The 12,944-nt window shown below is 65.5% G+C and overlaps 2 protein-coding genes across 2 annotated transcripts; both read left to right on the top strand.

Annotated features, from left to right (window-relative positions):
• Positions 1-9: 9 nt before the first annotated feature.
• Positions 10-5,056, top strand: HPS1 (Hermansky-Pudlak syndrome 1). The gene is made up of 18 exons (XM_010564878.1): positions 10-117; positions 200-337; positions 412-554; positions 780-888; positions 1,089-1,249; positions 1,332-1,434; positions 1,539-1,643; positions 1,735-1,804; positions 1,914-1,981; positions 2,579-2,746; positions 2,821-2,997; positions 3,069-3,136; positions 3,271-3,393; positions 3,496-3,561; positions 3,756-3,900; positions 3,997-4,110; positions 4,250-4,332; positions 4,615-5,056. The coding sequence occupies exons 1-18, from the start codon at positions 19-21 to the stop codon at positions 4,775-4,777; spliced, it is 2,103 nt and encodes a 700-aa protein (XP_010563180.1). The 5' UTR covers positions 10-18; the 3' UTR covers positions 4,778-5,056.
• A 975-nt stretch (positions 5,057-6,031) lies between these two features.
• Positions 6,032-10,483, top strand: PYROXD2 (pyridine nucleotide-disulphide oxidoreductase domain 2). The gene is made up of 16 exons (XM_010565012.1): positions 6,032-6,209; positions 6,634-6,653; positions 6,899-6,992; positions 7,072-7,145; positions 7,257-7,403; positions 7,547-7,700; positions 7,909-7,970; positions 8,082-8,179; positions 8,602-8,743; positions 8,834-8,968; positions 9,070-9,142; positions 9,253-9,409; positions 9,544-9,698; positions 9,861-9,967; positions 10,074-10,194; positions 10,413-10,483. Exons 1-16 carry the CDS (start codon positions 6,032-6,034, stop codon positions 10,481-10,483), a joined length of 1,788 nt encoding a protein of 595 aa, XP_010563314.1.
• Positions 10,484-12,944: the final 2,461 nt, after the last annotated feature.

Genomic DNA, 12,944 nt, shown 5'->3' with positions numbered 1-12,944 from the left:
TGCGGGTCGGGCCGGGCCATGCGCTGCGTCCTGATCGCCAGCACCGCGGCCGAGCTGCTCTTCTACTGGGCCGATGCCGCCTTCCTCCGCCGGCTGCGGCCGCCCCACGCCGGCCAGGTGGGGCGGGACGGGGCGGCGCGGGTGCGGGGAGGGGGTGCGCGGTCGTGCGTGGGCGCTGACCCGGGAGCGTGTGCCCCAGGGCCCGGCGCTGGAGGACAGCCTCAACACCCTCTTCGCCCCGCTCATCATCTCCTGCGCCGCACTGCTGGAGAAGCTCGCCGACACCTACACCTGCTTCGCGACCGAGCGCGGGCGGCACCTCCACGTCCTGCACATGGTAGGGCCGGGACCGGGGACCGGGGACCGGGGTGCCCCGGCTGGCCCCCACCTGACCCCGCTCGCCGGTTGCAGTTTGGGGACTGCCTGTACATCGCGGTGAACGGCGACGGGACAGAGAGCGAGGACGACCTGCGCCGGACGCTGTTCGTGCTGCGGCGCTTGGTGGAGGTTCACTGTGGCCTCGTCACCCTCGACTCCCACCTCATCCGCAAGGAGTGAGCGGGCACGGGCTGGCACGGGCTGGCACGCCGGGGTGCCAGGGCAGCTGCCAAGTGGTGCCTTCATGCAGCCCCGGGGGGGTGGGAATGGGTGTCTCCAAGCTGGGACCCCCCTTTGCAGCAGGACCCCTTGCCTGCTGGGCTGCAGCTGGGTTTTGGGCTGCCCGTCCCACCCAGGGAGGTGATGGCTGGCTCTCGGCTCTCACACTCTGGCCGTTGCAGGTTGCGGCCGGCCGATTCGGAGCAGCGGGAGCGTGTCTGGAGCCTGTTGCGGGGCCTGCTGGAGACCTACAGCCGTCTGCGGGAGGAGGACCAGAGCTTTGTGGTGGAGGTACCGTGCCCCGGGGTGTCCCTCGCCTTCAGGGCATCCCGGGGATGTGAGGCTGCATGGAGTCCAGGCATGTGGGGAAAGATTCTGGGCTGGGGACTTTGGGGCAGCTCCCTGGAGCTGTGGAAGCTCAGACCTGCCCCCGGCGCTGCGTGGCTGGGTCTGGGGGGACTCAGCAGCCTTCCCCCCAACCTGCACCCCAGGCTGTGGAGCGGCTGATCCATCCTCAGCTGTGTGAGCAGTGCATCGAGTTCCTGGAGCGGCAGGTGGTGCAGCACATCAACACCAGCCCCGAGCGTGGCGGCGACGAGGTGGGCCATGCCTTCCTCCTGGTGCACACCAAGCTGCTGGCCTTCTACTCCAGGTGCGCCCGTCCCCATCCCCGCCGCCCTCCCAAGGGCAGCCGCTCGCCCTCCTGGATGACCCTTCCCTTCTCTGGCCCACAGCCGCAACGCCAGCTCCATCCGCCCTGCCGACCTGCTCGTCCTCATCCTCCTGGTGCAGGACCTGTACCCCAGCCAGAGCACCGAGGAGGAGCTCGGCCCCCAGGTGCTCCAGAGTTGGGGGGGGAGGGGGGCAGCAGGTTGGGGTGCCCCTGCAGGATGATGCCTTGGTGGCCAGGGCTTGATTTTTTTCTTCCCTCTTTTCGGAAGGCCACGGCAGGGAAGCTGCTGCCCCAGGGACCCAAGAGAAGTGAGAGCATCCCCATGAGTGGCCCTGGCTCCCATGGAGCTGCAGAGAAGGACTCGGATGATCAGGTGAGTCCCTAGGATTGGCAGCTGCCGGGTGGGACTCTGGCTGGACTGCCTGCGTCGCTCCCATTGCTGACCCAGCCATTCTCGCCAGCAGGACACAGATGATCTCTCTGCGCCTGAGGTCTACTACACGCCTCAGCCCTCACCAGGCAGGCACAGCACGGGTGAGTGCCCAGCCAGGCAGCAGCCCTGCCCCGTGCCCCCCAGCCCTGCGGAGGCTTTGGGGCTGCGTGGGGAGCTGGCAGGGAGGGCGACCTGCTGTGCTCCCTGCAGGCAGCGAGAGCTGGTCGGAGGGTGCTGAGATGCTGGGCACTGCGGAGGCAGACGCTGCAGATGTCCAGGTGAGCAAGGAGTCCTGCAGTCCCTCCCAGCGCCACACCTCCTCAGCCTGTCCTGGTGCTCTTTGCAGTGTCTGGTCCTCATCACTCGTCCCTCGCTGTGCTGCGGCTGTGGGTGCCCCAGGCTCTAGGACTGGGGATGTGCCCTGTGTCCCCCATGTTGTGCATGACTGTGACAGCTCTGACCACTCTCTCTGAGACATTCTTTACAGTCTCCCTGTCCAGAGCTGTCAGCACAGAGGGGCCAGGGCTGCCTCAGAGCAGTCTGGTGTCTCCCTCTGCTGCCTCTGGGCTTTCTGGGCTGCTTCCCTGACAGATGCCGCAGAGCCTCACACACTTTGCAACCAGGCGCTAGCCTCAGCATAAGGCATTTGCAACCTCTGCCTTTGCAAGCAGCTTCCCCTCTATCTGCTGCTCTTTTGGGGTCTCTGGGCACTTTCTCCACTGCTGATCTTTTGCCACGTGGCCCCTCCAGCTACTTCAGTTCATTTGTGCCTGGGTGCAGCTTTCAGGGCATTGCTGTGTCCCTCCAGAGCATCCTGGGTTGGTGCAGGATGTCTCATCCCCGTGGGGGGCTGAGCATCTCCCATCTTTCCCCAGATGGCAGAGGACTTGCTCCAGACCTTGGGGCCTCTAGTCCCTGAAGCTTCAAACCCCAGAAGGATCTTCCTGGATGCCAACCTGCGGGAGGGTTACTGCCCCTTGCTGCCGCACACCATGCACTGCCTCCCGCTCTGGCCGGGCATCTCCCTCGTCCTCCTGACCAAGGTGAGCTGCCTCTAAGGTGAGGGAAGCGATGCCGGGTTCAGTCCTGGCTGACCCACCTCTCCCTTCCCTGGCAGGGCCCCACGACCCAGGTGGCCGTCACCTTGTACCAGCTGCTGGATGGTTTCCTGGTGCTGGAGAGGAAGCTGGAAGAGGGGCCGGAGGTGGGAGCCCCACGCTCCTACCCGTTCCTGGCTGAGCTGCGGCAGCGGATGGACAAGTTTGTGAAGAAGCTGAGCGGGCAGGACATCCAGGTGGGAGTGTGGATGTGAGGATCCTGTCCTGCTGTCCCCGCAGCCTGACACTGAGCCCTCTCTCTCTCTAGTTGCAGAACACCTGGGCAGACTTCAAGAACAAGATGTTTTCCCGGAGTGAGCCTGGGAGCTCCCTGGAGTGAGTATGGGGTGGCCAGGGAAAGTCTCCAGGGCAGGCAGGGGCCTTTCCCAGCGTGGGGGGCGGCACGGCTGTCCCTATGGCGCTGGGGACCCAGGGGCCAAACTTGGCACCGTCTGTGTCTCCCGGCTCAGGCTGCTGCAGGCAGTGGCCAACGTGAAGCGGCAGCTCTGCTCTGTGTATCGCCAGCTCTTCCTGGCCTCCACCGGCCACAGCCTGTCCCAGGGGCTGCGGGACCGTGCCCAGAAGCTGATGAGGTGAGTGCATGGGGGTGGCCAGCATCCCCAGGGGGCTGCCCCACACTCAGCTGTGGTGGGTCTTGGGGGGTCCCAGCCTCTCACCACGCCTCTTCCCGGCAGGGAGAAGCTGCTGGACTGGCGGGACTTTCTGCTGGTGAAGAGCAGGCGCAATATCACCATGGTGTCATACCCGTCCCTGCGGCTGGGAACCCAGCCCAGTGAGGAGGGGTCCCCAAGCGGGTAGCAGAGGTGGGAGTGGGGCTCTGTCCCCCCAGCACTGGGTTTAAGGGGAGAAGTGTGGTGGGTGAAGGTGGTTTCCCCAAGGCTCGGGCTGTCCTGGAAGGGTACCAAAGTTGTTGGACACCCTTAACCCATCCCACATACCTGGAGGACTTTCCTGGCCTGGTGCACTTCATCTATGTGGACCGCACAGCTGGGCAGATGATGGCACCATCGCTCAGTCTGACAGAGAAGTCCAGCTCAGAGCTGGGCAAGGGCCCCCTGGCCACCTTCATCAAGAAGAAGGTACTGCTCGTGGGGCTAGGGGTGGGATGGCGATCACAGGAGTGGGTGACAGTTGGAGGGTTTTCTGCTCAGGCTTCAGGTGCCCCTTTCCCTCAGGTCTGGTCCCTGATCGCGTTGGCCCGGCGATACCTGCAGAAGGGCTACACAACGCTCGTCCTGCAGGATGGTGACTACTGCTGCTCCTACTTCCTCTGGTTTGAGAATGAGCTGGTACGTGGGGCCAGGAAGGGGCTGAGCCCCTCTCCCCTGGCACCTTCTAGGGGCAGAGAAGAGGGCTGTAGACACAGCCGGCTCCGGCTCCTCAGCGATCCCTTCCTTGCTCCTGTCCTCTGCTGTCATCTCTTCCTAGGGCTACAAGCTGGAGGTGATGGAGGTGCCAGTTCTCTCCGATGATTCTGCTCCCATTGGGATGCTGGCAGGAGACTACTACAGGTGAGCAGTCCTCAGCCCTGTGGTTTGGCACGAGGGCCTGGGGCTGTGCTAGCACGGGGGTCACTGTGAGTGATGCTGTCCTCGCTGGGATGTCGCTGCAGGGTGGTACCAGTGCTGTGGTGTTACCGGGGTTGCACCAGCCCATATCCCCAGCCTGTTGCCATGGTCCTGCCAGTGGATGGGCGCTGTGTCCTTGCCAGGGACTTTCTAGGAGGAAGGTGGTTAGAAAGGGGGTGCCAGTCTGCGCTGTGTCTGCCAAGCCCCCTGTCTTCTTCTCCCCAGGAAGCTGCTGCGCTACTACAGCAAGAACCACCAGGCAGAGGTGGTGAAGTGCTACGAGCTGCTGACCGTGCACCTGGGCATCATCCCCTCTGAGCTCGTGGTCCAGCAGGCCTGCGACTTGGCCCGGCGCCTCTGGGAGCCCTCCCGCATCCCCCTGCTCTGACATGCCTCCAGCCACCTCGGGGGCCGGGATTAAAGCGGGTGTGTGGGTGTTCCCGGCGCCTGGGCTGCTTTCTCAGTGTCTGTGCGTCGTCGGCTGTGGCTGCAGGCGGCCACAGGCAGCCTTCCTGTTCTCCAGCCCGGCTGGGGCTGGCACTGCCTGCCTCCCCGCTCCCCGCGGGCTTCGCTGGCACCCAGCAGCCTCCAGGGACAGGCGGAGAGTGGGACTGAGAGGTTGTTGGCAAATCACCATCTCGCTGAAAAGCGCGTTTCCAAAGCAGGATTTATAGCATTGGCTTGGCATCACCGCCAGGCTTTGGCCGGAGAACAAAATGGTGTAGCCAAACCTATGTAGAGGAATGGCTGGGGGGGTGTGCCCCTTCCCCCTCATCCCCAAATGGCAGCTGTGGGGCCCTCGGGGGCTTGGCAGGCACTGGGGAGGTGCAGCCTGTCCTGCACCCCCCTCCCTGCACCCGGGCTCCCAGCCACCAGTCAGCCACAGGGCTGAGCTTAGCTGTGAACAGGGGGTAAAGCTGAAGCAGCTTATGGGTTTCCCAGGCACATTTGCACATGCAAACCCCCCTGGGCACAGCTGCGGATGAGGCCAGCCCAGAGGGACTCCGGTCCCCACTGCCCCTTGTTGCTCCGTGCCACTTGCTGGGGCTGGGGACGATGGTTCAGGGAGCACTGGACCATGGCAGGGCCTTTGCCCTGTCCTGCTGGGCAGGAATTTGCCCTGCCGAGCCACAGCACTGAGTTTGGGCCAAGCTCACCCTCAAGCTGCCCCTTTTCCCACTGCTCTCAGGGCTGTGCTTGGGGCTTGCATGCTTGAGGGGAGCCAAGCTCCTGTCCTGCAGTGTTTGTTGGCCCATCACCCCAGCCATGTGCCCCTGGGTCCTCCTTGGAGCAGAACAGGGGCTGGGGGGGCTCTCAGGCCCTGCCTGCCTGCCCAGCACCTTCCTGGGGTACAGGCTGGGGAGCACCTGGCAGGATCTGACCCTGCCGCCTTCTCAGCACTGGGGCTGGTCTCCAGCCCTGCTGCAAGCCCCCAGCAACACTCTGCCAGGGTGACCACCTTGCTGTGGGCAGCACCAGCAGGGCAGTGCTTGGTGTGTGCCCGCAAGCTCTGGGACACAGTGTCTGGCCCTGTGCCAAGGCATCCCCTGCCTTGGCCCCCCCGTCCCCTCCCCATGCCCGGAAGCTCTGGGAAAAGTTCCGCCACGAAAGCAAAGTCCAGGCTGCCAGGCGCAGGGCAGCCATGGCCAGGCACTGCGGGGTGAGGGTAGCTGGGCTCTGGGCAAGACTGGGCACGGGCTGCCCTTCCCACTGGCTGTGGGTCTGGCATCTCTCCCCGGGGCTGTCGGGAGCGCGGCTGGCCCATGCCGGGGCAGCAGACCAGCTGCAGCGGGAGTACGACGCGGTGGTGATCGGGGCAGGTAACGCAAGGCGAGGGAGCCAGTGCCGGGCTGCGGGGAGCTAGCAGGGACCCCCAGGTGCCCTTCCCCCGGGGCAGGCGGAGGGCTGGTGGCCAGATGGGGACCACAGAGGTGCTGGGCACGTTGCAGACCCCTGGCATGCTCCTTGTGCCAGGGAGGATGCAGGACTCTGGCACGGCCAGGCACACATTGCAGCCCCCCAGCGTGCAGGGCACAGCTGGGGCATCTGCCTTGAGCTCCTCTTTCCCCCCTCCCCTGCATTGTTAGGGCCAGGGGAGGATGCTCCCTGTCACCTCCATCCCCGTGTCCAGAACCCTGTTATTTGGGGGGTTGTGGCAGCCCTGCGCCCCAGGTGTGGCAGGGTGCTCTGTGCTGTGGGACTGCCCTGACGTCGGGCTCTGCTCTCCTCCTTCTCTCCTTGCAGGGCACAACGGGCTGGTGGCAGTGAGTACCAAGAGCAGGGTGCTGTCTCCTCTGTCCCCAGGGGACAGTGGGGAACCTGTGAGGGTCTGTGCTGTGGGCAAGGGAGGGTCTTGGTGGCAGTGCCTATGGGGCTGGGGGCTCCCACAGGGCTGTGGGGAGCGGGGCCCTCCCTGGTGAGGGGGGCACCACGTGCAAGAGGGTGCTCGGGGTGATGAAGATACCTTCCACCTGTATGGATGGGCAGCGTGATGCCATGCTCCCTGCAGGCTGCCTACCTACAGCAGGCAGGGGTGCGCACGGCCGTGCTGGAGAAACGCCACGTGCTGGGCGGCGCGGCCGTCACAGAGGAGATCGTGCCAGGTACCCCTGCACGACCCTTGCCCCCCCGTCCCTGGCCAGCCCTGGGCACGGGCACCCGTCACTGTCCCACATCTTCCAGGCTTCAAGTTCTCCCGGGCATCATACCTGCTCAGCCTGCTGCGGCCGCAGATCTACACCGAGCTGGAGCTGCAGGTACCAGCACCCATCCCTCGCCGGGCTGCCAGCCCCTCCCGGCATGCTGACAGGGTGAGCCTGCTGCCAAGCTGTCCCCGCAGGGTGGGTCCTGCCATCCTTGTCTTGCAGCGGCATGGTCTGAGGGTGCTCCCGCGGGACCCCTACTCCTTCACCCCGCTCCTGGAGGACAGGAGCCCCCCCCGCTCCCTCCTTCTGGGGCACAACATGGCCCAGACCCAACGGCAGATCGCTCAATTCTCCCAGAAGGATGCCCAGGTACCACAGGGGCATGCACCCAGCATGGCAAAGCTCCCAAGGGGCTGCCCTGCCCACGGAATGGCAGGGATGCTCCTGGGTGGAGTATCCATTGCACCCACTGTGGCGCAGTCCCTGTTGTCCCCCCTCTATCCCCTTTTCAGGCTTACCCTGAGTATGAAGCGTTCATGGGGGGCTTGGTGTCGGCCCTCAGCCCGCTGCTGGATGTCCCACCGGTGGATACAGCTGCCCTGGGGCAGGGCTCCCTGCTCCAGCGGCTCAGAGCCCTGCGAGCCCTCCAACCCCTGCTGCAGGCAGGTACGTCTGGGATGCCAAAAGCCCCCAATGGCAAAGGGTATTTGCCTGCACCTGGGGCAGGCAATGCAGAGCTGCCCCTTCCCAGGACACAGGCTTCTCAGGAGCACCAGCTGGGCTGGTAGGCTCTGGCAGGCTTGCCCACCCTGGTCCCACCACCTGACCCCCAAAACCCAGCCAGGCAAGTCTCACACCTCTTCTCCATCCCCAGCGCTGGCACTGGGGCAGCAGCTGCCCCGCTATTACGAGGTGCTCACAGCCCCCATCTCCAAGGTGAGTGCCAGCAGTAGTGGTGTGGAGCCACCGGCTGCCTCACTGCCTGCCTGTGAGGGCACTGTGGCAGCCCCCCACCCTGAGCCTCGTGCTCTTTTTTTCCTGGGCCAGATCCTGGATCAATGGTTTGAGTCGGAGCCCCTGAAGGCAACGCTGGCTACTGACGCGGTGATTGGAGCCATGGCCAGTCCCCACACCCCTGGCAGCGGGTGAGGGTCCCTATCCCTGGGGCTCATGGCTGCACCGTCCCCTCATGCCATCCTCTGTGCCAACAGCTCCTTGGTTCTGCTGCGCCCCAGTACCCCATGCCCTGCCCCACTGCCTCTCCCTCCTGCCACTTGCTCGGCCTTGCCGGGGAGGCCCAGGGGTTGGGGCTGGGCAAGGGGCTGCCCCACATCGCTGCTATATGTCTCTCCCAAGTGGTCCCCACCTGCCCCTTCGCTGTTTGGACACCTTGGTCCCCAGGTTGGGCCAAGTCCCGGCTGGTGGGTGCTCCCTGTAACTAAGTTGGCATCCTATGAGCTGGCATGGTCCCATCTTATGGGGGCCATGGCACCACCCTCACTATGCCCATGCAGGTGACAGACCCGTCCCCTTGGCCAGAGGCTAACCTGTGGTCCTGCCACCGCAGGTACGTGCTGTTGCACCATGTGATGGGTGAGCTGGAGGGACAGCGGGGGGCCTGGGGCTACGTGGCTGGTGGGATGGGGGCCCTGTCCCAAGCCATCGCCTGTGCAGCAGCTGCCCGGGGAGCCCACATCTTTGCTGAGAAGGTACGGGGTGTCTGGGTGCAGGGAGCTGCCTGGCTGGCCTGCAGGCAGCGGGATGCTCTTGGTGAAGTCCTGTCCCCTCCGCTTGCCCAGGCGGTGTGCCACGTGCTGCTGGGCAGGGACGGTCAGGCACAGGGCGTCACACTGCAGGATGGGACGGAGGTGAGGAGCAAACTGGTGCTGTCCAACGCCTCCCCCCAAATCACCTTCCTGGAGCTCATCCCCCAGGTACAGGGCACGTGGGGCTGGTAGGGACTTGGTGTGGCAGCGTGCCCCCAGCCGCAGTGCCCCCTCACAGCCAGCCTCTGCACCGGCATCTCCCACCCCAGGAGCAGCTGCCGAAGGATTTTGTCCAGCAGATCCAGCAGGTTGACACACGGTCCCCTGTCACCAAGATCAACGGTAGGTACTGGTGGGGCCACCTCCATCGCCATCCCTGCTGGAGGGACGCTGGCACCGGGCTCAGCAAGAGGCTGCACCCTGCTTCCCCTGTCCCCCCCTCCTGTGCCCAGTGGCGGTGGATCGGCTGCCCAGCTTCCTGGCTGCCCCCAATGCCCGTGATGGCCAGCCCCTGCCCCACCACCAGTGCTCCATCCATCTCAACTGCGAGGGCACCCACCTCCTGCACCAGGCTTTCACTGAGGCCACCCACGGGCACCCCTCCAGCAGGTAGGAGCCTGCACTGGCACAGCTCAGTGCCCTGGGGAAAGGGTAGGGCAGCCATGGCGGGTGGTGCTGGCGGAAGAGGTCTGGGGTAGCTGGGTCTCCCCTCTGCCTGCCCAGCTGATGCCCTGCTCCCCCAGGCCCATGATCGAGCTCTGCATCCCCTCGGCGCTGGACCCAGGGCTGGCCCCAAGGGGCTGCCACGTCGTGTCCCTCTTCACCCAGTATACCCCCTCTGTGCTGGCGGGTGGGCGGCCCTGGGACGAGCAGGCCAGAAATGCATACGCAGACACGGGTATGTAATGCATATGTGGACATGGGTACGTAACGCATACACAGACGCAGGTAACACCAGGAGTGCTGGTCCCTGCCTGTGGGCAGAGCCACCCTGGAGGTGCTCAGGGGGCAGGCAACATGTCCCCCCAACCTGCCGGCCAGTCCCTCCATCCTCCTCTAGTGTTTGACTGCATAGAAGCCTATGCCCCGGGATTCAAGGCATCCGTCATCGGCAGGGACATCCTGACACCACCAGACCTGGAGAGGATCTTCGGGCTGCCCGGGGGGGTGGGTACCATGCAGGCTCAGCTCTGAGCATCACTCTGGTGCCAGCACTGGTGGGCACACAGCCCTGGGCCAGGCACAGCCAGCTTACACAGAGCTCTGCTTGCAGAACATCTTCCACGGAGGGATGTCTCTGGACCAGCTGTACTTTGCCCGGCCGGTACCATCCTACTCAGGCTACCGGTCCCCAGTTCCGGGCTTGTACCTGTGTGGAAGTGGAGCTCACCCTGGTGAGCAGGGCTGGGAGCCAGAACCCTCCTGGGGGGCTGCAGGAGGAGGGCAGGGGCATGTGGAAGAGGTGCAAGGGCAGCATGGGGCGGGGGAGTGTCCACTCCCCTCTCTGCCCTCGCATGGGCAGGGACGTGGGGCAGCTCCGCTGATGCAGCCCTGGGCCCCAATCTCCTGGGGCTGGAGCTGCCCACCACCCCCCATTTCTGGTCTCTTGCAGGAGGAGGAGTGATGGGAGCAGCAGGACGTAATGCTGCCCGGGTGGCCCTCCAGGACTTCAGGCGCCTGTGATGGCAGTGGTGACACCGACTTCACCTATGCAGGGTTGTGGCTGCAGCGAGCAGTGTTGATCCCATGCAGAGCCCTGCCCATCCCCAACTTGCTTCCCAGGCACCACAGGGCAGCAGTATCCCCTAAGAGCTGGGGTGTGCAGGCTGCAGGGTCCCTTGTGCTCCCAGTTGCTATTGTCACCTTGCACACCGGGCTGCTCCCAGCCTGCCGCAGCCCAGCCTTGCCCGGGTGGCTCCTGGGCACGGGGCAGCCATGACGAGTCTTGCTCAGCCCCTGCCTGCGCCTATGGAAATAAACCCTGGCGCGGTGTCTGACTTTGAGCACTCTCGCTGTGGTTTTTCAGCTCTTCGTGCAGCTCCCAACGTGCTGGCGTGGGGGGGCTGCACTGTGGCTGGTGATGCAGCCCTGGGGGAGCTGCCAGAGGGGACAGGCATGTCCCAGAGCAGTGAATGGGGGCAACCAGCCTCTCGCCCTCTCCTCTGCTTTCTGATGCGGGCTCAGGAGCATGCAGAGCTATTTGGCTGGAGCCACCCAGCCCCGGGCTCTCCTGGACCGCTCCAAGGTGCCTAGAACAAGCGGGGAACCAGGGAGCTGCCCGAGACCTGCTTTGCTACCTGGAGCCCTCGGTGTCCGTGCGTACAGCAGCCAGTCACCCAGCAGCTCAGAGACTGCCGGAGCCAGGACTGGCAGCTGCCCCCCTGTGCCCCACACCCCCCCAAATCCTGCCAGGAGCTGCCGGCACGTGTTCTGGCCCCCTTCCTCCGTCCCCAGGGCAGACGCTCCGTGCAGCCCAGCGGCTCTGGCTGGCCACCCCTCCGCCGGCGGCAGGCCCGGGGTGTGCCCCTCTCCCGGGCTGCTGCCGGGAGCCGCTCGCTGAAGATTACAGAGCTCACATCCTCTCCCTGCCCTCTTCCTCCCTCGGACAATGCTCCCGATTCAGCCACCCGCCTCGCCTCCCACCGAGCCCTAAATACGGTGCTGCCAGGCTGAGCTGTTGCACCTGAGCTGGCTGAATCAATATTGACCGGCCAGGAATAGTCCCGCAGCCCTCTGAGAATAGCCCCGCACGCCCCCCCTCCGCTGCCCACAGCTTCCCGCGCACGGGGCTGCCCTGCTGCCGGCACGGTATTTTTAGCTGCTGTCGTTGTTGGCTGCTGGGGGCTGCAGGTGCCGGCACCCAGTGAGCCCCGAGGGGTGGCAGCGAGGGGGGATGACAGCGAGGGGGGGCACCTCCAGCCTACCACGGTCACGCTGAGCAGCGGGACGCAGTGCCCCCACTACTGCGGGTTAAGGCTGGCGGGTCCCAGGGGTGGGAGAGCCCACCGGACCCCCCCGCTGCCCTCTTCCTGCTGCCCCCAGGAGCAGAGGCAGAGCTGGGAGTGGGACCCAGCACCCGCCCGCCCTGCACCCCTGCCGGCATCTGCCTTGGGGGGGGGGCTCAGGGGTGCTCCTGGCCTCACACTTGGGTAATTGAGTTCCAAAACGTCGAGACACGAATGAGTCACGGGCTCCACTGCTGGCCCCAGCCCTGCCCTTCCCCAGGGCTTTCTGTGGCCCCCATGTTGAGGCTGGCCAGGGACCCCCACCCCAGGAGAGGCTCCAGCGTGTGCCCTGAGCCCGGCTGGGGCATAAGGCTGGGATGAGGGTGCCCTGCAAGGGGGGTCCCGGGGCTGTGCACCCCTGCACGCCCGGGGGTGCTGGAGGCTCCCGCGGGATGTGGCGATGAGCTCACGCGCTATTCTCGGACGTGTTGATCCTGGCTCCTCCTGGCAGGAACCAGCTGCTTCGGCACATTCCTGGCCGGCCCTTGGCCACAGAGAGGGCACAGGGCTTCCTGTTTTTCCCCGTCCCACGGTGTGGCACGACGGGGCGGGTGGGCAGCGGAGTGCCCCAGGGACTGGCAGCACCCCAAGCCAGAGGTTGCTCTCGGGGCAGGTCGGGACGGGGGACGGGGGACGGGCATCCTCCATCTCCATGTCCCATGGAGTGGGACTGTGCTTGGGGACCCCCGCAGACCACCTGGCTCAGGGATGGCCCAGGTGATGCCCTGAGCCCCAGGAGGACCCTGCTCTGGGCTCCCAGTCCCACCCCACAGCCTCCCCTGCTCTCTGTGCCCCCCCCCCCCAAGTCCTGGCCCCATTGCAGCAGCACCAGGCACCCCATGCCTGCACGCCTGCTTGAGCTGCTGTGTGGGGTAGGAAGGGGCAAGGGGTGTCCTTTTGGGGTGTCCCTAGCGTGGCAGTTTGTCACCCCCAGAAAACCCATGCTCTGCCTGGCTGGGGGCTGGCCCTGTGGTGTGGTGGTGCTGGGGGGAGGAGGAACCCCTGACTGGGGGCATTGGGTTCATTCAGGGGAGGGGGTCCAGGCAGGGGCTATCCCAGAGGTACTCGCACCCCCCCAAGCTGGGGGGGGAGAGGCAGGGGTTGGGGCAGGGGCAGGTTTGCCCCAGGGTGGCAGAGGA

Source organism: Haliaeetus leucocephalus, unplaced genomic scaffold, assembly GCF_000737465.1.
Source record: "Haliaeetus leucocephalus isolate CR32 unplaced genomic scaffold, Haliaeetus_leucocephalus-4.0 Scaffold184, whole genome shotgun sequence".
NCBI lineage: Eukaryota > Metazoa > Chordata > Aves > Accipitriformes > Accipitridae > Haliaeetus > Haliaeetus leucocephalus.
This window is presented reverse-complemented; position numbering and strand designations above follow the sequence as displayed.